Source organism: Herpailurus yagouaroundi, unplaced genomic scaffold, assembly GCF_014898765.1.
Source record: "Herpailurus yagouaroundi ecotype Mexico unplaced genomic scaffold, PumYag 100, whole genome shotgun sequence".
NCBI lineage: Eukaryota > Metazoa > Chordata > Mammalia > Carnivora > Felidae > Herpailurus > Herpailurus yagouaroundi.
The window spans coordinates 61116979-61139780 of NW_024412391.1; the positions used below are offsets into that span (position 1 = coordinate 61116979).

The window sequence follows — 22802 nt, forward strand, 5'->3', positions numbered from 1 at the left end:
TTCTCCAAAGTTGATTAAAATTCAGTTGTGATTAATATTCGCTGATGTACTAGATACTTTCATTTAACCCCCACATTATACTCATAGACAGTACACTACAGCTAAGAGATGTTAAGTAACATTTATGATACCATACAGTAGAAAGTGAAAGACTCAAGATATAAATCCACGTCTTTTGACTCCAAATCCTGAGCTCTGGAAATGTTATTCACCTGACTCGGAGATGATTACATTATTACTTAGTGGGCTTGAGTCTCTCCACTACACCCTGAGGCCTTAGCAAAATATCTGCTTTGTATTTTCTGCTGTGCCATAAAGCATCTGGGCACTAAGAACAAGCATGTTTATGGATGTATATAGAGCTATGGAATTCATATTCTCCACCTTGTAGTAATCCATACTTCCTTGCTCAACCTACTTCACATTTATTCCTTTTGTGTTCTTATACAAAATGGCCACTGCCCCCTTTTATGGACAAGGTGCTCTTAAAAGTTTTCCAAAGAGCACAGAGTAAGTAGAAAGTGGCTGAGTTCAAAGTCAAACACAAATCTCTCTGATTCCAAAGCTCTTCCTTCATTTGTTGAAAATAAGTGAAGGAAGCCTACTTTGCTTCCTCATCAGGAATCTTGTGAGGGGGGCCCCCGCCCCCCCCGCGGCGGATAACCAAAGAGTGATTGCAACATGTTTTGCAAAGTAAAATATGTCAGGGAAGAACTGATAGTATCAACAAGCTCCATAGGAATTGTGTAGATGATGAACTTTAAAACTCACTAAACTAGTTTTTCTGTTGTGTAATTCCTTTTCTTGTCACTCTCCTAAATATGCAATGTCATCTCTTATGTACTGTAACCTGTTCAGTGATAGCTAGTTCTAATTTTATTGCTACTTGGGTAAATTATGTTTAAAATTAAAGTTAGTAATTTTTAATGAAGAGAACATTTTCTATGACTAAGTAAAATATCAAAAGAGCATGTAACCTGACAAACACTACTTCAGCCAGGTGGTCAAGGTGATTATCAACAGTGATAAATCATGGGATTAAATTGGCACTTTATGTCTGTGGTCTTGCTTCCAAAGATTGTAACTTCCATCCAATTGAGAAAAAAATTAGAAAAATCTCATTAGAGGGACATTTTACAAGATACCTAATATAGATATAGCTAAAACCGAAAGTACTCCTCAAACCTGTCAAGGTCATCAAAAACCAAGAAAGTCTAAAAAATTGTCACTGTCAATAGAGGCTTAAGGAGAAATGATTAAATGTAATATGATATCCTGGATGATATCCTGGAACAGAAAAAAGGACACTGGGTAAAACTAAAAAAATCTGAGTAGAGTACAGACTTTAATTAAAAACAATATATTGATATCGGTTCATTAATTGTGACAAATATACCATACTAAGGTAAGATGTTAATGACAGAGGAAACTAGTTGTGGGTTAGATGGGATTCTCCATACTATCCTCATACTTTTTCTATAACTTTAAAACTGTTCTAGAAAACAAAGTTTATTAGAAAAATAGCTAAAATGAAAGATTATGTAAATAGAATTTTGCTTTGAATAAATTCCTTAAAATATATATTCTCCTCCCATTCTCATGGTTTTGTTATTTTGTTAAATTTTTTCTAATATTTTAGAATATTCTAAATAAATAAATATTTACTTTTGGGAGAGCGCAAATGGAGGAGGGGCAGAGAGAGGGGGCAGAGGACCCAAACTGGGCTCTGCTCTGACAGGCTGACATCAGTGAGCCTGATGTGGGGCTCAAACTCATGAACCGCCAGATCATGACCTGAGCCGAAGTCGAATGCTCAACTGACTAAGCCAACCAGGTGCCCCTCATGGTTATTTTTTTTTATTGCAAGCACACAGGAAAAATAGCATTTTTTAAGTTCACAGTAAATGTGTTTATCATGGAAGTGTAAAAAATTACTTTTCCCTTGCTATCATGAACAGAGATTAAGAAACTCAGGGCTATTTTTCTTTAGCTTATCATTGATTAATTATGATCTTTAAAAAGTCATTTTTCCATTTGTAAAATAGATAAAATTCTACTTTATGGGAGGCTTATATAGTTTAGTGAAATGAAATAGATAAATAGTGCCTAAAAGAGAATTACTTTAGGGCTAAAGTTATAATATCAGAGCTTTTTTTTTTTTTTTTAATTTTTTTTTTCAACGTTTTTATTTATTTTTGGGACAGAGAGAGACAGAGCATGAACGGGGGAGGGGCAGAGAGAGAGGGAGACACAGAATCGGAAACAGGCTCCAGGCTCTGAGCCATCAGCCCAGAGCCTGACGCGGGGCTCGAACTCACGGACCGCGAGATTGTGACCTGGCTGAAGTCGGACGCTTAACCGACTGCGCCACCCAGGCGCCCCTATCAGAGCTTTTTAAAAATAATCAATGATCCATTTCACCCACTGACCAGAATATTTGACTTTCCTGTCAATGAATATGACTATAATGATTTTATTCCTTTGTTGAATTTTCTTCACACAAATCAGATGCACTTAAACTTGGCTTAAATACCAAAACATGCTGACACAAGCTGAGGACAGAATTGCATAGACAGTCCACACCCTGGCTCCTGCTCAGTTTTTAAAATCCAAGACGCAGTATAACCCAGCAAGTCACTGTTTCATGAATCAGCCCCTCGATGTGAGGGGGAAAGTCCTTGGCAACCTGACTGTGCTGTTCTAAGGTAAGAGAAGTGATTGCCTAGGGAGAAGACATCAAGGCCACCACATGTACAGACTTGCTCTTCCCAGGATATGGGGAATTTTGCTTTGCTTGGAATCAGCCCCAGAATTCAGAAGTAAGCTAACTATAGCTTGCTTCTCTAATATCCTAAAAATTCATGCTTTTCATAAGACCCTATGTGCTGGTTTTCATATCTGTGCTTGCTTTGCTCTTCTCACCATCTCTGAGCCCTTGGAGTTGACACACCATTGCTTGATCTAGTCAGGTAATGTGAACTGGAGTGAGGCAATCAGCCATTCAATTCAGTCACAGGTGTAAGTGTAGAAACAACCTCACATGTAATCAAAGGAAGTCACAAGACAGCAAAGGCAACTGCAGGTTTTGAAAAGAGACCTGATTAGGTCTATACCAGAATCTAGGTAGCTAGAGTGGGGTATGGTCACCACTTCCGTGGTGTCTGTTGTTGTTATGGTCTATGCTATCATTGTTTAATTCAAGAGAATCTCACCTGGTGGGACCAACAGGAGAGAGAGAGGCTACTCTTCTGTGGGGTCCAGTCTCTGACCTAAGGTTATTTCCAACTGCTCCTTTTATTCCCTCAAGTAGGCCCATGGAACTCATGTGATTAGACTTATGATTCATGGTGGTTACTAACAAGAATTTTATGGAACATAAATTCACCACATGACTTTAAAGTTGTAAGACTGAATTTCATAGCCTGCATTCCTTTTCTCTTTATTGCTGTGCCTATTGCATCTATCCCTAGAGATTCCTCTTTTTTCTCATCTCCAAGACTGGCTGTGAGTGGATCATGTACTCTCTAGTACTTAGTTGTTAACGTATGGACATGCACACCATTTCTGCTTTAGAAATTTAGACCAAAGTACTATAGGAATGCTGACACCAGAAAAGAAAAGAATGTAGTAAGCATGGGGGAAGTTGTAAAACCAAAACCAAAACAAAAACAAAACAATAAATTATATAAAAGTCTTCCAGTCATAATCCCTAGTCTGAAGTTGTGGGATAACACCCATTGGTATTCAGTTCTTGTTCATAAGGGTGAAGTTTGAAAGAAATAAACTTATATTTCCTATCTAGGGGTAATGTTTATTTTTCAGAAACTTTCAAATAAATGTTACCAAATGTAGTGGGCATTTTCACAGGAATGGGTATTTAAGGAATTACCACCTCCTTAAACATACTGAGATACTTACATCCCTATCCAAAATTCTTTGAATGCTAAGGAGTTATTCAGTCAATATACTCAAAAAGAAGAACTTGACTTCAAATTTTACTTCTATCATTTGACTCATGAGGGTAACTAACCAGAATTTTATTGAATATATATGTGATTCTGAAACAAATGCAGAAGGCTCTGTGGCTTGGTTTCTAATTTCATTATCATCTCTCTACTCAGCAATGTTGCTTGGACTCAATGCTAGTCTAGGGTTTTTTTTCCTCATTTAGATCCAGAGCTTCATCTGACAGAGTTTAGGCTTATGTTCGATAAAGTCACTAGAAAACTTTATTAATTTATAACACTAAGAACATTAATTTTTTTTTCTCTAGATACTGACCTCAGAAATGAACCAAGGACAGACACAGGCCTAATGACTATGGAGGTAGGGAATAAAGCAAAGAGAATGTTTTTTAAGCTGAAACAGCTTGAGGAAACTTCCCCTTACAATTATGGCACCACAGACTTATATCTGCCCAGGAGCCTAAATATTCCTGTCACTAGTCTCGGGGCCCTTAGTTTAGAGACATGCCCACAAATTCTTACTTTATAATTCCCATCTTTCTGGATGCCATATGTACCCACACTTTCTGTATCTTCACCCTCAATGCAACCCTCTTACAACCTTTGAACAATGTCTTCTACGTTCCATTTAGCTGACTTCTTATGGGAAAAAAGCACCTATGTATATTAATTGCTGTCAGTCCCACAGTAGGACTTGCCTTTTTTCCTCAACTTTTAAAAAAAAAAATGTTCTAGCATTCATCTTATTTTGGTCCGTTTTGTATATCCAATTATTACAATTGCATACAGCAATTAACTCACCACATTTCTTTTTTTTTTTTTTCAACATTTATTTATTTTTGGGACAGAGAGAGACAGGGCATGAACGGGGGAGGGGCAGAGAGAGAGGGAGACACAGAATCGGAAACAGGCTCCAGGCTCTGAGCCATCAGCCCAGAGCCTGACGCGGGGCTCGAACTCACGGACCGCGAGATCGTGACCTGGCTGAAGCCAGACGCTTAACCGACTGCGCCACCCAGGCGCCCCAACTCACCACATTTCAAATTTGTAGTTATATCATCAGTTGACTAGGTACCATAAGCACAAACAAGAGCAAAAATGGTATTATAAAATCACAAAGGAGAATCATATAGGATATACATTCCTTTTTTCCTCATCCTATATATGTGAATGGGGGAATTAATATAGGTTGACATAATGGTAGGGATCTTGGCACTTTAATACATAACAGTAAATGAAGGAGTGTAATTGAACAATTGCCAATCTTGTGTTCAGTCATTACTGACTTGAGGTTTTATTTTTCAATGTTTATTCATGTTTGAAGGAGAGAGTGTGGTAGGGGAGGAGCAGAGAGAGGGGAACAGAGGATCCAAGGCAGGCTCTGTGCTGACAGCAGTGAGCCTGATGTGGTTCATGAACCATGAGATCATGACGTGAGCCAAAGTCAGCCACTCAACCCATTGAGCCACCCAGGCGCCCTACTGACTTGAGATTTTAATTCAATGGACATTTGTTTCGTTCTAAATAGGAGTGTTTACAAATCTTTGACAGAATAGCAGAGAAGCACCCAGAGTGGGGAAATCGTATTGTAATTATTATTAATAAACACACTATAATTAATACAGCCTCTGAAGTATTTTTACCTAAATTTTGAAAGGATCCTGTGATTGGGTAACTGGATATGAAAAAGAATAAAATTGGACCCTTATTTCACACCATGTATAAAAATTAACTCAAAATGGATTACTGACCTGAATCTTCATGACCTTGGATTATGCAATTGTTTCTAGACGTAACCTAAATGCACAAGTGATAAAAGGAAAAACAGATAAATTGGATTTCATCGAAAAAAAATTTTTTAAGTTTATTTATTTGAGAGAGACAGAGACAACGTGAATAGGGGAGGGGCAGAGAGAGGTGGAGAGAGGGAGAATCCCAAGCAAGCTCTGCACTACCAGCACAGAGTCCAACGCCGGGCTGGAAATCAAGAAACCATGAGATCATGACCTGAGCCGAAACCAACAGTCAGATGCTTAATGGACTGAGCTGCCCAGGCACCCCAAGCTTAAAAACTTTTTAATTGTAACTATGTGAGATGATATGTTAATTAGCTTAATTGCAGTAATCATTTCACAGTCTATATGTATACCAAATCATCATGTTGTACACTTAAATATATACAGTTTAAAATATATAAATTACAAGATTAAAAGCTTTTTGCTTCAATGGACACTGTTGAGAAAGTGAAAAGGCAACCCACAGAATGGGAGAAATTGCAAGTCATATATCCAATAAGGGACTTGTACCCAGAATACATAAAGAATTCTTATACCTCAACAATAAAAAAGACAACCGAATTTAAACATGGGCAAAGATTTGGATAGGCATTTCTCCAAAGAAGATATATAAATGTCCAATAGCACTTGAAAAACTAAACATCATTAGTCATACAGCAATGCAAATCAAAACCCTAATGAGACACTACTTCACACCCATTGGGATGGCTATAATCAAAATGACAGACAATGACAAGTGTTGTCAAGGTTATGGAAAAACTGGAGCCCTCATACATTGCCAATGGTAATGTAAAATGGTACAATGCTTTGGAAATAGTTTGATAGTTCTTCAAAATGTTAAATATAGAGACACTATAGGAGTCAGCAATTCCACTCCTACTGAACTCATTCCCAGTTATATCCCATGAAAAAATGAAAACAAATCCACACAAGTTCATAAATAACCAAAAAGTGGAAACAACCAAAATGTGCATCAACTGATAAATGGATAAACAAAATGTGGTATGCCCCTATAATTTTATATTATTTGACCATAAAATGGAATTAAGTATCCATACATGTTATAACATGGATGAACCTTGAAAACCTTATGCTAAGTGAAAGAAGCCAGACACAAAAGACCACATATTATATTTTCAATTTGCATGAAATGTCCATAATAGGCAAATCCATAAAGAAGGTGATTAGTGGTTACCAGGACCTGGGGGAAGGGGTAATGGAGACTGCTAATGGATATTGGGTTTCTTTTTGGAGTGATGGAAACATTTTGGAACTGGATAGCAATGATAGTTGCAAAACTGAATATACCAAAACCCTGGAGTTGCACCCTTTAAAATGGTGAATTTCATGGTTTGTGAGGTAGGTATATGAAATATCCACACTTTAAGGTAAAGAAACAATGGTTCAAAAATGCTGAGGACTTTATTAGACTAATGGTTCTCAAAATGTGGTTTGCAAATCAGCAGCATCAAAATCACCTGGAAGCTTGTTAGCAATGCACATTCTCAGGTTACTCCCCAGGTCAAACGAGTCAGAACTTTCGGAGGAGGAGCTCAGCAATCTGCGTTTTAACCAGCTCTGCAGGTAATTCTGATGACACTCAGGATTGAGAGTCACTGGGTTAGTTATAGCTTTAAAGCCATATTGCTCTCCTGGTCACTAGATGTATAGCCTTTGGCAAGTTTCTTGACCTTTCAGTGCCTCAAATTATTCATCCAGAGAAATCGTTCTTCACAGGGTTATTATGAGGATAAATGTTTAAACACAAGTAACTTGCTTGGAAGAGAGTTTGCCACTCAATGAGCTGAGTACTCAATAAGAATCAGCTTCTGTTATGTAACAGTACTGAGCTGATATAGGAAACAAATGTAGATCCCCTCAGTTGGGGAAACTGAGTCACATATAAGTTTTCTAGTAGCCACATAACAAAAGTAAAAAGAAATGATAAATTAATAACACATTTTATTTAACTCAATGTGTTAAAAATATTAGCATTTCAATATGTAATCAACACAAAGTTTTTGGATAGCTTACACTTTCTTTTTCAAACTGAGCCATCAAAATCCAGTGTGTTTTATACTTAGAGCACGTCTCAATCTGAACTAGCCACATTTCAATTGCTCAGTAGTTACCTGTGGCTGGTGGCTGGTGTACTGGACAACACAGCTCTTACTCAAATGCTATGCTCTTTTCCTTACCTAAAGTTCCTAAAAAAAATTCAGCATGTAGTCTTTGAGGATATTCAAAGAGTGGAATGATGAGGTGGGGACAAGCACAGAGCATCCTTTACTAACATATTCCATCTTAAAAGGTGATGTTGGGTTGCAGATGAGCTTTGAATCCATGTCCTCAATTGCATATTATTACACAGGAATTATCTGGTGAACTGCCTGAGAAGATTTTTTTTTAAGCTTTAATTCACTTTATTTTTCTTACAGCTGAAGCCTGGGTCCTCTGCATGGAGACTCTGGTGTGGATCTTTACAAGATGGTCAGTAAATTCCTGATAAGGAGACTTGGTGAACACAGTCTCTTTCCAGAGGTCAGGGGTAGGTCTTGGAAATGGCATCAAAAGTGGCCTTGGCAAGGTTGCCCAGGGTGGCAGTGCAGCCCCTCGCTGAGGTATAGCAGTCGTCCATACCGGCCATCATCAGTAGCTTCTTCGGCACAGGGGCTGAGACAATGCCAGTGCCTTGGGGGGCAAGGATGAGGCACACCAGCAGAGACCCACAGTGGTCATGGGACAGTGTGGGGCTTGCTGATCTTGTTCCCTGAGTAGCCTCCTTGCACAAGGACAATGGAAAGCTTGGCCACGATGATGGCCCCACAGATGGCAGTGGCTACTTCCTCGGAGCAGTTAACACCCAGACCGATTTGTCCATTGTAATCTCTGATAGCAACAAATGCCGTGAACCTGATCAGCTGGCCAGCATGGGTCTGCTTTTGCACAGGTATAATCTTCAATACCTCATCCTTGAGGGATGCCCCCAGGAAAAAGTCAATGATTGATGGGCAGGGAGAAGACAGAGATTTCCTCCAGGGAATTGATCTTCATGTCCTTGACCAGGTAGCCCAGCTTGGTAATGGGGATCCACTCCTTGTCCTCCTTGAGGAGAATCTTACTGGAATAAAATAGTAGACTGCAGGCCTTTGCGTATTGTTTGTTCTTGTTCATTCTTGTATCCGTAGAATCTAGAAAACTTGCTAGGCACATTGCAGGCACTCAGCACACTTTTTTCAATTAATGAATGAACACTGAGAGTGATTTTCTAACTTAACTTTTAATTTTATTACAATTTTTTTCAAATATCTGAAAACATCTAATAATTCCTTTCATATTGTCTTTACTTCTCAAAAGCAAAATCCACTTTTTGTCTTCTAAATTGATGTATGCTTTTCCTTATGTTTAAATATTTATCAAGTCCCTAGTAAAGATTAGATTTCAAGAACATGAGCCTGTAACAGAATTGCCAATATTAAGGGTTTATTTTCTGTGACAGAAGACATACTTCATATATGTGCAAATATCGTACAAAGATCACAAATGCAATTTTGTTTGGATTTTTTTATTGCTGGTCTAAAAATAAATGGAAGCAAATATCCAGAGTTTCAATATTGATGAGTCTTCCTCATTCTCAGTAGCAGTAATTATAGGACATACTTTTACATTAAGGGCCCACATCCCTGGATAATGCTGACATTAGTAAAACTTACAGACTTAAGTAAACTGAAGAAACACTATTGATATATGGGTGGAATGGTTTCCTAGGAAATTTGATACCTGGAATGAATTAGTTTCTTACTGAGTTCCTAGAATCCTAGAAGCAAGATATTGTGGGTAGTTAACTCAGATGGAGTAAAAGACAAGGTCCTGTTAACAACCTAGGCTTCCTTGACTCACTCTATGGTTTTCTTTATGTTCACTCCCCTCCAGCCACACTAGCCTCCTTCCCGTTCCTCAGACACACCAGGTTTGCTCTGACTTTCCTCCTATCCTTAATGTTCTTCCCCCCAAATTTACCTGGCTACCTCCTTTCACTTCCAGTCTTGCTCAGATGTCTCTCCTCCATGAGTTCTACCCCAGTTGCATTATTAAATACAGTCACCTGCTGGGATTCCATCCCCTGTCCCTCATCTTTTTACCCCACTTAGCACTCATTACTCCTTATGATACACCATCCTGTGTTGTTTATTGTTCATTGTGCTAGAATGTAAGCTTCACAAGAACAGAGATCTTGTCTGTTTTGTTCACTGATGTACCCTACCCTAGAGTAGTGGTTGGCTTACAGCAGGCACTCCACAAATCTTTGTGGAATGAATAGTTCACTCATAGACCAGATTCTTTAACAGATTTCTTTTCCTTTTCACTTTTTTAGCCTGCTCTAGTATTAAGATCAGCTGGAAGGTTTTGCAAGCCTAACTGTGAAGCTGAACTCTCCCAGCCTTCTAGTTGGGCTTGCTCCCTGAAGGGTCCTGTCTCTGGAATTCATTTCTCTGGGCAGGTTGCCAGGAGCCTGAATTTGTCGTCTTTGGTGTATGATGCAAGATTTAGGGTTTTTGTTTTTCTTTTTGGAGGGGCGTGTTTCAATTTTGGCTAACTTTATTGTTTTGTCTGGAGTTTTATTCTTGTGTTTTGTTTGTCTGGGTTGATCAAGCAATTTAGCAACTATTCTTCACAGAGCTATGGAATACTAGAAATTAGAGCTGAAAAAGACCTCATGGTTGATCCAGTCCATCCCCCTTGCCATTGAAGTCTTGCTCTGCACAATACAATGTCCACGGCTTTGTTCAATGAGGTTTTAAGTGTCCTCAGAGATTCCTTTGGGCACCCACTCAACTAACCTAATAACTCTCAACAACTAACAAAAATTCCTAGTGTATGTCTAAACTCTCCCTTTCTATTTTCATTTTATTTCTATGTGTCCAAGATGTCAAGCCTTTTCCCTTGTGGGATTTTATATCTTTCAAAGAAGTGTGGACTTATATTTCTGCTATATCAGTTCTTTAGCCAACTATGCATGCATTCCTACCTTCATTCTCTTCAATTTTGGTTTTGCTTAGTGAATTCTTTCAAACTCCTTACCTTTTTATTTAGTATGTGTAGTTTTACTAGTCATCCATTGAATGACTAACATAATGCTTTTCCTTCTGAAACCTTAAGACAAAGCACTGCCATCTACCATAAGGAATTGCAAATATATCCAATTTGCTGCCATAATCAACCTAGGGTGTTTTTATTTTATTCATCAGACTATTAAACAAGTTCTATGCAATGCTCTTCCCTTGACTTTAAAATTTTGATGATAATTGTGTAATATCAGACATCTCACTTAAGCTCTTTGTACTTTTGTTTTTCCATCTGCAAAAGGAGAGAATATTGGCTTCAGCCTGCTTTGCTGTAATCTTATGAAAATAAAGATGTTATATTAGGGCTAAAGAGAGATCTTTCAGAGATAAAAACCTTTCACTTCCTAGCTTTCAGAATCACATGGAATAAATTATTGTCAATACTATGAAGTTCAAATGGCACTCTTTTTTTTCTGGTTTATAGTAATTTATGCTAGATCAATGCAGCTCAAACTAATTGTGGTAAAGGGCAGCTTTCAAAAATTTTCAAATGCCATGGACTGATTTTTTCAAAATACAAAATCACGGGGTTGGATGAAATAGGAAGAGTCAGTTTTTATATTTATCTTTTCCCAAATGGGCAATGGTTCACGGACCCTACTTTTAGTAGCCCTAACCATCATTGTCCTCACTTTCAGATTCGGATACTTTATAAATATTTCTCTTATGAAGATTAACATAGTACTTGCTTTTACCTTTCAGCTTGTTTTCTGCTTTACTTGAAAATCAACTTTTAGGGGCGCCTGGGTGGCGCAGTCGGTTGGCGTCCGACTTCAGCCAGGTCACGATCTCGCGGTCCGTGAGTTCGAGCCCCGCGTCGGGCTCTGGGCTGATGGCTCAGAGCCTGGAGCCTGTTTCCGATTCTGGGTCTCCCTCTCTCTCTTGCCCCTCCCCCGTTCATGCTCTGTCTCTCTCTGTCCCAAAAATAAATAAACGTTGAAAAAAAAAATTAAAAAAAAAAAAAAGAAAAGAAAATCAACTTTTAGAAAAAAGAGCCAATTAATCATTTCCCCAAAATATTTGGTTACATGTTTCCCATTTATTTATCTTCACTTTTTTTGAAGTGTAATAATCCCTAATTTATTTCATAAAATCAAATCTGAATGAAAAATATGTTTATGAAAGAAAAATACATCTCTTGGAGTTTACACCAAGTCAGCATCTTACAGGATAGTCTCTTGGTCACACAATGCCAGTTGCTTCACTGTTCAAACTGTCACTAGTCTCTAGCAATGCTGACCACGGCCAGGGCAACACTGTTGACAGCAGAAAACCACCAGTCCAAGAAGGTAAAAAACAATCTCGCTTATTCCACTTTGTCTGGCACTCTGCCATCAACCTGCACTTTTTGGATTTAAGACGCAGATTATATGTCACCAATAACTGGAGTAACTATTACATAAGCTGGTTATAAGATGCCACGTGCTTTCAACCGGCATCTTTTATAGTTTGGGCATAACAAAAATTTAGTTTTAGCACTCTTTTCTGAAATAGGCTTCTCTTATTTTTAGTGGGTTTTAATTACTTTGAGAGGGAATTAAATAAAAATAAACTGAAATATCATTTCTCCAGGGAATTAAAAAAATAAAGTTTATGGGAAAACATGAAATGCAAGGAAATATTAAATATAGTAAACTGCACAAATGTAACATAAGTTACACATTTTTATGATCTAAAAATCTATTCCAAGAAAAAGAAAAAATGAAACTTGAAGACTTATGAGCTTGTTTCAAAAAACACTAAAAATAAGTTCCAGCTGGTGTGAGAACATGGTAAAGGTATAACATGGTACTAGGATAAATAATAGCACAGGATGGCTGAGGCATTGGCAGAGGAAAACTTTAAATGCATAACATTTTATACTGCTTTTTAAAGGAATTTTTACAAAAGTAAGAAAGCATATATACACACATCAATAGCAGAGAAAATGTATTGAAACAATATATCAGATATGTTTTCTTTACATAAGAGAAAGCACAAGGCCAATATGGATTAATCACTAATGAATTTAATAAAGTGAACAAATTATTAGCTCCTAAAGCTAGTTATTTTATTTTCTAATGTTTCAATGTGCCAGATGTTTCATAAAAATAGTTTTTATTATTTAAAATGATTTATGAAGCTAGAATGCCCAACTTTTATTTCTGTGTTAAAATTTAAGAGTTAAAAACCGTTAACAAACAGAATTTGCAGTTCAGTTAGCAGTCACTGAATGTGAAAAGAGTTCTTAAAATGCTCCTCTTCAGAGCCATTCTTGTTCCCATAGAAACCAATGTGAGATCCTGGAAAACAAGGTAAGTTCTAAAATAATCACCATTATAAATACCCATTATATAAATGTAAATACAGGCAATTGAAATGATTTAGATGATTTTGAAATTGCATATCATTTCCCAAACCATAATGATTCCTTCAGAGTGGTTCTTGTCTGTCATATAAATACAGCATTTACAAAATTTTTAAAATTCTTATGATTTACTTGTGAGACCATAATCGCCTTTTCAAACAAGACTTCGGCATGCAAATATCGATTTTTGAACATGTATTTTGGTGCAAGATGAGTATTTTGGCTGGGCTTTTCCTTTGGGTAGATTAAGTACTTACCATTATTAGTATTTGGATTTTATATAACCACTTCTTTATTCATTATTAATTGCTCTACAATGAGATCTAGATATTTTAGAGTTATTTTGCAATTATAAGTTTTCACATTTTTATTTATCCAAGCATTTTGTCATGTTAAAAGAACCAAGAAATCTTCTTTTATTGGGATTGTAATTCTTTCCAAAGTCCAGAACCGATCATTGAGTATAGATAATAATATTAATAAAGATGTGTGAGTTGCTCACAGATATATATCCCTCTAAGAGATAAGCTTCTTAATGTTTAAGGAGCAAGAAAATTTCAGAGGTAAAGTTCCAATAGTAAGAAGCAAGCATTTTAATTTAGTATGGCTGTTGAAGGAGTTCTGGATATGCTACCCCAAAACATGACACTTTGGTATAGTGATTATTTTGAGGTGAAGGCACTTGAAAAACAACAAATGCAGGGAGAGGCTTTCTCGGAACTTCCCTCAGCTTCATAAAAAAAGAGCCTTCAAAAGTAATTCAATTGTCATAAATTCCCTCCCTGGGATTGACTCCTACCATTGGGAGGAGACCAGAAGTCAACACCACAGCCAGACAAACTTTGTCACAAATTATTATATCTCCCATCTATTCTTCTAACGGCCCATTCATTTTCCCTAAAAATAATTTACTGTCCCCCAAGTTGCCTATATCCTCTCCTTCCTCTGTTAAAGATAGCATATAAATTCTCAAATCTCACCACTTTTTTGAGTTTTCACTTTTTTTCCCCTCTGTGATGTCCTAATAAACATAATATTAAAAATTAATAAATTACCATTTCTCCTGTTAATCTACCTATACCTATAAAATCAATTCATTTTATAGACTCAGCTATTGAACCTAGTAGAAGAGTGAAAGTCTTTTCTCCCTTACACTGTTAAAGGAGCCACAAGTTATAGACTAGTCATGCAATGTTGTTAGCTGGATCAATGTTCAGAAATTCGGATATTTTCTCTTCCATTTCATCTAACCCTTGCTTCTTAAAACTTAGTGTCCAGAACAGCAATCTGAAAGCTTGTTAAAAATGTAGAATTTCAGGGGCACCTGGGTGGCTCAGTCAGTTAAGCATCCAACTCTTGATTTCAGCTCAGGTCATGATCTCACGGTTTATGAGTTTGAGCCCTGCCTCAGGCTCTGCCCTGACAGTGTGGAGCCTGCTTGGGATTCTCTCCCTCCCTCTCTCTGCTCATGCGTGCTCTCTCTCTCTCTCTCTCTCTCTCTCTCTCTCTCTCTCTCTCCCTCTCAAAATAAATACATAAATAAAACTTAAAAAAATTGTTTTAAAGATGTAGAATTTCAGGCCCTAGGTAGACTAACTGATTCAAAAGCTGCATTTTAATGAGGTCACCTCATTAAATGTGGCCTGAATGCACATTAAAGTTTAGAAACACAGCTAGTCTCAAATATTTGCTCCAAACAAATTTTTGCTTTATTCCAGTTGGACTGATGGAAGCTACTAGGATATAAACTCTGAGAGGGGAGGGACTGTGTCTGCATGTGGCATCTGTCCATCATGTAGGTTTAGAATAAAATCCATAAACAACGTTAAGTAATTTTGAGAAAAGAGAATGAAAAAATATCCCTTTATTTCACAAATGACATATTTTCAAATTTTATCTTTTTAAAAGGAAATGTCCTTATATTTCATTTTGTTTTTACCCACTCCCCACAAATCAAACCATTAAACATATATCATGTGCAAAAATCAACTCAAAATAAATGGAATATTGAAATGTAAGACCTGAAGTTGTAAAACTCCTAGGAGAAAACATAGGGAAGAGCTTCAAGACACTAGTCTAGGCACTAATTTCTTGGACATGATACCAAAAGCACAAGCAACAAAAGCAAAAATAAACTAGTGGGACTAAATTAAACTAAAAAATTCTGCACAGGGAAATAAACAATCAAGTGAAAAGGCAACTTACAGAATGGGAGAAAATATGTGCAAACTATAATGTAACTAATAAAGGTAATAAAGGGTTAATCTCCAAAATACATATGGAACTCCTACAATTCAATAGCAAACAAACAAACAAACAAACAACCCAATTAAAAAATGGGCAAAGAATTTCAATAGACATTTCTCCAAAGAAAACATACAAATAACTAATAGGTATCTGAAAAGATACTCAACATCCTGAATCATCAAGGAAATGCAAAAAACAAAACAAAACAAACAAACAAAAAAACCCACAATGAGATATCGCCTCACATCTGTCAGGATGGCTATAATAATAGTAATAATAATAATAATAACAACATATATTGGCAAGGATATGGAGAAACCGTAACCCTTACATACTGTTTTTGGGAACGTAAAATGGTGTAGCCACTATAGAACACAGTATGAAGATTTCCCAAAAATTACAAGTAGAACTACTATATGAGCCAGCAATTCCAATTCTGGGAATTTATTCAAAAGAACTGAAATCAGGATCTCAAAATGATATCTGGATTCCCATGTTTACTCTGCAGCATTATTCACAATAGCCAAGATACAGAAACAACCTAAATTCCCATTGACAGATAAATGGATAGAATATTACTCAGCCTTAAAAAAAGAAAGAAATTCTGACATATTAAACAGCATGGATGAACCTGGAGGACATTATAATAATAAAATAAGACACTCACAGAAGGACAAATATTGCCCTTACATGATTCCACTTACATGAGGTATATAAAATAGTCAAACTCGTAAAAACAGAAAATACAAAGGTGATTTCCAGGGGCTGGGAGGAGAGGGCAATGGGGGAATTGCTGTTAAATGGCTATAAAGTTCAGTTATATAAAATGAGTAAGTTCTAGAGATCCTCTGTATAGCATCATGCCTATAGTTAACAGTAATGTATTATGTGTTCAAAAATGTAAGAGGGTAGGGGTACCTGGGTGGCTCTGTTAAGCATTTGACTTTGGCTCAGGTCAGGATCTCACGGTTTGTGGGTTCAAGCCCTATGTCAGGCTCTGTGCTGACAGCTCAAAGCCTGGAACCTGCTTTGGATTCTGTCTCTCGCTCTCTCCCTGCCCCTCCCCCACTCACACTCTGACTCTGTCTCTCTCTCTCTCTCAAAAATAAATAATAAAAATGTAAAAGGGTAGATATATTAAGTGCTCTTACCACAATTTAAAAAAAAATAGATCACAGCAGGGTATAGAGCTAGCTGCACATGTTCAGAGTCTGACTTCATAATTATAGTTCACTTTTCTTAAAGACCTTAAAGATCTGTTTCAGGGGAAAGTGAATAAAATTTAAAAGTCCAGAAAGAATGAAAATGTGAACATGGAGCTATAGATTTATATGAAATAAGAGATGTTCTATAAACTATATCCCAAAGACTTTCTAAATCTCATCCTTTCTACATTTCCCCTGCTTTATTTCCATTGCTGAAAATTACATATGGTTTAGTTTACCCCACCCTTTCAAATTTTCTCCTAACAGAGTTACACCTACATTTACCACAAATTTATGTAAGCTCTGTTGATGGTGTTGATAGTTGTCTAAATGTTGTGACCTGGTGTGTAGAGAAGGGTCCTAAAAGTGTGCTTTACAGATTTAATTTCATCTAGGACCTGTCCCTCGGAGACTGAGAGAAAAGCTGAAACAAATAGTTGTGTTCTGGATGTTAGAAAGGGCAGATAAAAAGATAGATAAGACATAGGAAAAGTTCAGTACTTCTTGATGACAAGCATGGATGCTGTTGGAAATAAACTCTTGAGGAATTTTATGCATTGCTAGAGGGCAGAAATCAGCATTATCATTCTCTTTTCTACTTCAAACTATTACTATTTACTGCCTATTTACCACATGCCTTCTGAGTGTTTTACATGAAATAGTTCATTTAATCCTTGTAACAACCTCACAGGGAAAGTAATTATTCCTCCCATTTCAAATCTAAAAAATTGAGGTCCAAGAGGGAAAGTAATTTTCTAGGATCCCTCAGCTGGTAAGTAGCAGAGTGTGAGTTGGGTAGAGTGACTCTAGAACCAAAGCTTTTTACATACCCTGAAAGGATGTCTTACAAACTTGATATGTAGACGTGCCTCTTCAGTCTTCATGGCTGGCTAATTAGCTGTGACCCCCTGAAGAAAAAAATGAAGGTGCATTTGAAATCATTCCTTCCTCCAGCTATCACTCACTTAGCAGTCACTCACCATTTCTTCCTGGATAGAGACAGATACAGAAAGGTCAATCTTGCAGAATCCATTCTGCCTCATTAACTAAATGGTCACTCTATAGCAAACTTAAGCATTCAGGTATTTGTGGTACAACTAAAACTATGTAGATCCCAAATGAAACTTAAGGGGGGGGGGGGGGAAGATTTGCCAGAGACAAATGGAATCACCTACTAAAAAATCTGCTGCTAGCTTGATTTCTTCTGAAGTTAAATATAATCAACCAATTACAGATATGATATGTAAAGGCATAGTTTTGACTATAAACAATGCTTCTCTCTCACATTGTGGAGGGTTTCCTAGCCATACACAGCTAAGTCAATATTAAGATTTTATTTTCTTCTTCATTCTACCTCTTTGCCTTCTGCACTTCTGTCTACATTTACATCTTTGTTATTTTCCTATATATGTGTATGTTCAGCAGTGTAGAAATGATTCCAGGGGTTCCTGTGTCAACTGTCTGCCTCTCTACACACTGAGATGCTTTTTTTCTTATCCTTTTAAAAGCCCTTAGGAAATACAAATCAAAACCACACTGAGCTACCACCTTACACCAGTGAGGGTGGCTAAAATTAACAACTCAGGGAACAACTGATGCTGGCGAGGATGTGGAGAAACAAATGCAAACTGTTGGTGGGAATGCAAACTGGTGCAGCCACTCTGGAAAACGTGTGGAGGTTCCTCAAAAAATTAAAAATAGAACTACCCTATGACCCAGCAGTAGCACTACTAGGAATTTATCCAAAGGATACAGGAATGCTGATTCATAGGGGCACGTGTACCCCAATGTTTACAGCAGCGCTTTCAACAATAGCCAAATTATGGAAAAAGCCTAAATGTCCACCAACTGATGAATGGATAAAGAAGACGTGGTATATATATACAATGGAATACTACTTGGCAATAAGAATGAAATCATGCATTTGCAACAATGTGGATGGAACTGGAATGTATTACGCTGAGTGAAATAAGTCAGAGAAGGACAGCTATCGATAATATGTTTTCATTCATATGTGGATCTTGAGAAACTTAACAGAAGACCATGGGGGAAGGGAAGGAGAAAAAAAAAAGTTACAAGCAAGGAGGGAGGGAGGCAAACTATAAGAGACTCTTAAACACAGAGAACAAACTAAGGATTAATGGGGGGAGGTGGGAGAGAGGGGAAAATGGGTGATGGGCCTTGAGGAGGGCACTTGGTGGGATGAGCACTGGGTGTTGCATGTAAGCGATGAACTATAGGAATCTACCCCAAAAACCAAGAGCACACTTTACACACTATATGTTAGCCAATTTGACAGTAAATTATATTAAAAAATAAAATAAAAAGCCCTTAGAATACAATAGCTCTGTCACTTCTTAGCACTGTGACTTTGGCCATATTACAACCTCTCTGTGCCTCAGTTCCCTCAAGTATTAAATGTATTTCATTCGTACTCACTTAATACACAGAAAAGGCTTGGCACGGTGACTGATACAAAGTAAACACTAAATACATGTTAGCTATTGTTAACTTGTGGAGGAACTGACTTCTTCCTTGGAAGGAAGGGAAGGAAACAGAACCCACATTTAAAGACTTTTACGGTTGGTATAGAGGGTCTGAGATATTTAAAATTGAAGTCCCTTATTTAATAAGAGCTAATATGTATTTATCAATTATCACATGCCAGGTATTGTGCTATGCCCATTATATATATCTATAATGTACATGTATATCTATATAGAGATAGATACAGTCATTTAATCTTTGTTATCAAATCACTAAAATATATTTTGGAGAAATTAAGCAATTTGCCTAAACCCCCTATTTAGTAGGAAATGAGCCTAGATTTATATGCTGGTTCATCAAATATGTATTCTTTTTTTTAAATTTTTTTTATTATTTAAAAAAAATTTTTTTTCCAACATTTATTTATTTTTGGGACAGAGAGAGACAGAGCATGAACGGGGAGGGGCAGAGAGAGAGGGAGACACAGAATTGGAAACAGGCTCCAGGCTCTGAGCCATCAGCCCAGAGCCTGACGCGGGGCTCGAACTCACGGACGGCGAGATCGTGACCTGGCTGAAGTCGGACGCTTAACCGACTGCGCCACCCAGGCGCCCCTCAAATATGTATTCTTATGCACTTAAGTTAGCAAAGCAATAATGTCTCTTACACTTTAATAGCTATCATTTTCCAGAGTTTTTCCATGTGCCATGACCATTTAAGTGAGAAGTTGCTCATTGTGGAATGTGCCACATGATTAAAATAAGTTTTTTCAGTGGTTCCAACATTCTGGACTTAACAGATCAAAAATAGAAAATTTAACATAAAATTGTTATTTGTAAATTATTCCTTTACATTAAATATATTCAGTTTTAGGGGGGAAATCACTACATTGCTATTGTTTTTTTTTTCTAAGAATTCATACAAACATCAATTATATATCAAATAAATTAAATAATACACACAGGAGTTAGAATTTGGGACCCCTGACTTCTTGGCCAAATTTTTAATAACATTTACAAAAATTCAGATATACTTCACATACCATAAACTTTATCATTTTGAAGTGTACACTCAGTAGTTTTTAGTACATTCACTATGTTTTTGCAACCATCATCACTATCTAGTTTCAGAATATTTTATTACCCCACAAACCTATATCTATTAGTAGTTTGTCCCAAATTCCGCCCTTCCCCATCTCCAGGTAGCTGTTAATCTTTCTGTCTCTATGAATATGTCGTAAGGCAAATCTTTTATCTCTGCACAAAAATGGCAATCTCAGACCTGTGATTTGTTTTTTATTCCTTGCTGCCTAACTCAAACTGCCTGCCCAAAGCTTTACCTTGGTATGTTGTTCCCAGTGGCATATGTAATGTATATATGATAGAAGGCATGAGAGTGTGAAATTCTAAGATAGCTCATCAAGGTTAGCAAATGCTGCCATACGTATGGATTTTATTTTATTTCATTTCATTTATTTATTTTTGAGAGAGAGAGAGAGAGAGAGAGAGCGAGCGAGCAGGGGAGGAGCAGAGAGAGAGAGAGAGAGAGAGAGAGAGAGAGAGAATCCCAAGCAGGCTGCATGCTGTCAGCAGAGCCTGACCCAGGGCTCAAACCCATGAACTGTGAGATCATGACCTGAGCCAGTATCAAGAATCGAATGCTTAACCGGCTGAGCCACCCAGGTGTCCCAGTATGGATTTTAGTAAGAAGAAATATACTACATTCTTTCTACATTTCCACTGTCTACATTTACTTACAGTTTTAGTTTACTTCCAATTTACTTCCAATTTTAGATTTTCCTCATCTTTTCTCTTCTTTTTCTTCTTATGGCATCTATTTATATAATATGTCAAATTACATACACTTTGAACTTGAGGACTGCTAATGTTTTTAGTAATGAATAGAAATCAAAATAGTATTATAATACTCATCTTATTTTCCCCTTAATTTATATCTAATTGTAGGATCCCAAATTCTAGTCCAAATTTGTGCTATATTTAGTTGATCTGTACACCCATACACTCTGTTCATTTCTCAGATAATTTCCTTTTAAGGTAGACATTCAAATGTATTGCTATGTTCCACTGTGATTTATCTGTTTACATGTCTCTGAATTCCTGGAGGGTAAGGACTTTGTCTATACATCTTTGATTTCCAGTATAATGCCTAGTGCATGACCTAAACTATTGTTGTTGAATGAAGGAATAGGATTGAAATATACAAACATTGTATCAAAATTTATAATACTCAATTACATGTTATATTACATAATGTCCATCTAGAATATTACATACCCATGTAACAGATCTATATAGTTCACAGCTACATTAAAAAGTTTTTAATATTTGAAAAATTCAAAATGATACATTTTGAACACCATAAAATGTTACATGTATCGAATTTTACATAGTATTATGTTATAATAACCTGTAAACTAGTTATTACACACACAGAAACACACTGTTTAACACAGTATTCACTGCGTAATTATAAGATGGAGACACTGAATAATGTAAAAGTTTGTGGAGATTAAAGTCAGGTAAACAAACCTGTATTTGGATTGTCTAGCACTGCCTTACTGATTTTGCCTATTTCTTTCTGAACCTGAATTTTCTGTGACTGGAAATATTTAATATCAAACCGCTTAGGGAATTGGTTTAAGGATGGAGCTAATCCATATTAAGGGCCTGACCTTTAGGCCCTTCAGGAATTTTAGCGGCCACTTTATGCCTCAGACGTGAACTAAGTAAAGGTGTTTAATTTTTTAACACGAGTCTCTCTTCCAGTGAGGAAAACCTACCCGGACGCCAAATTTGTCAATTCAGAGAGTCCAGATAAAACGGTAAATGCTCAAAATAATCCGCCTCTAACTCTGACGGACTGCTAAACCCGCAGGTAGCGCTGGGCGGACTTCCACTATCCCAGCATTCCGCGCGCCGCTCCCGTTACTCTTCTATCCCGTCTCTATGGTAGAGCCGGTCTCAGAGGCGGCAGTGGTGTTGGCTACTTCGGTGAAGAAAAGTGAGAGTTCCAACTTTGCTCTTGGCCCGGGAGGGTTTTGGCGCGGAGCGTTGTCATGTCAGAGAAAAAGCAGCCAGTAGATTTGGGTCTCTTGGAGGAGGACGACGAGTTCGAGGAGTTCCCTGCGGAAGGTAACTGGCTGGGCCCGGGCCTCTGGGCCGCGCGGACGGTGACTCAGGCCTCCGGGTAGAGTCGGCGCGCTAGGCGCGCCGGGCGCTTGGGCTCGGCCTCGAGGCGCCCACGGGAAGTCTGGACCCCTGCGGCCGGCTCTGTCGAAGCTGTGCACGCGCTACCCTCCGTGAGAGCTGCTTCGGGTTCGGAGTGTCACGGTGGGCCTCACCGGTGAGCGTCACCGGTGAGGCTGAATGCCTTCTGCTTCCTCTTTGGGAGGAGCCACGGTGACCTGGGTTAGCGCCGTGTCTGGGATGGTTGGTCCTTCTGCTCTTCAGTCGGGTGACCCGCCACCTCGTTCCTGTCTGTATAAACCTCTTTGCTCTTTATTTTCTCGCAGTGTAGCAGCCTGCCTTTGTCCTTAGACAAGCCAGAATTAAATTGTTGTTCCCGGTTAGGCCAATTTTGCTTACTTTTAGGACTTTACAAATGAAGGC

The 22802-nt window shown here is 37.6% G+C and overlaps 1 protein-coding gene, 1 long non-coding RNA gene and 1 pseudogene across 4 annotated transcripts in view; 1 reads left to right on the forward strand and 2 right to left on the reverse strand.

The window, feature by feature from the left end:
- The window catches only part of LOC121028711 (uncharacterized), a 65143-nt gene extending 43024 nt beyond the window's left edge, over positions 1–22119 (reverse strand). Inside the window, exons 1-3 of one of the 3 annotated variants that reach the window (XR_005789400.1) lie at positions 21974–22119; positions 17517–17594; positions 5717–5762 (exon numbers count right to left, since the gene is read on the reverse strand). This is a non-coding gene — a long non-coding RNA (uncharacterized LOC121028711). Of the gene's footprint in view, positions 1–5716; positions 5763–12799; positions 13170–17516; positions 17595–21973 lie in introns of those variants that run through there. The other 2 variants (XR_005789399.1, XR_005789401.1) reach the window with 2 other exon arrangements.
- Positions 7798–9033, reverse strand: LOC121028709 (40S ribosomal protein S2-like; annotated as a pseudogene).
- Positions 22120–22125: 6 nt separating the features above from the next.
- SEM1 (SEM1 26S proteasome subunit) overlaps positions 22126–22802 on the forward strand; it is a 29779-nt gene continuing 29102 nt past the window's right edge. Inside the window, exon 1 of the mRNA XM_040472599.1 lies at positions 22126–22325. Within this exon, the coding sequence (XP_040328533.1) occupies positions 22250–22325 (76 nt within the window). The 5' untranslated portion in view covers positions 22126–22249. The remainder of the gene's footprint in view (positions 22326–22802) is intronic.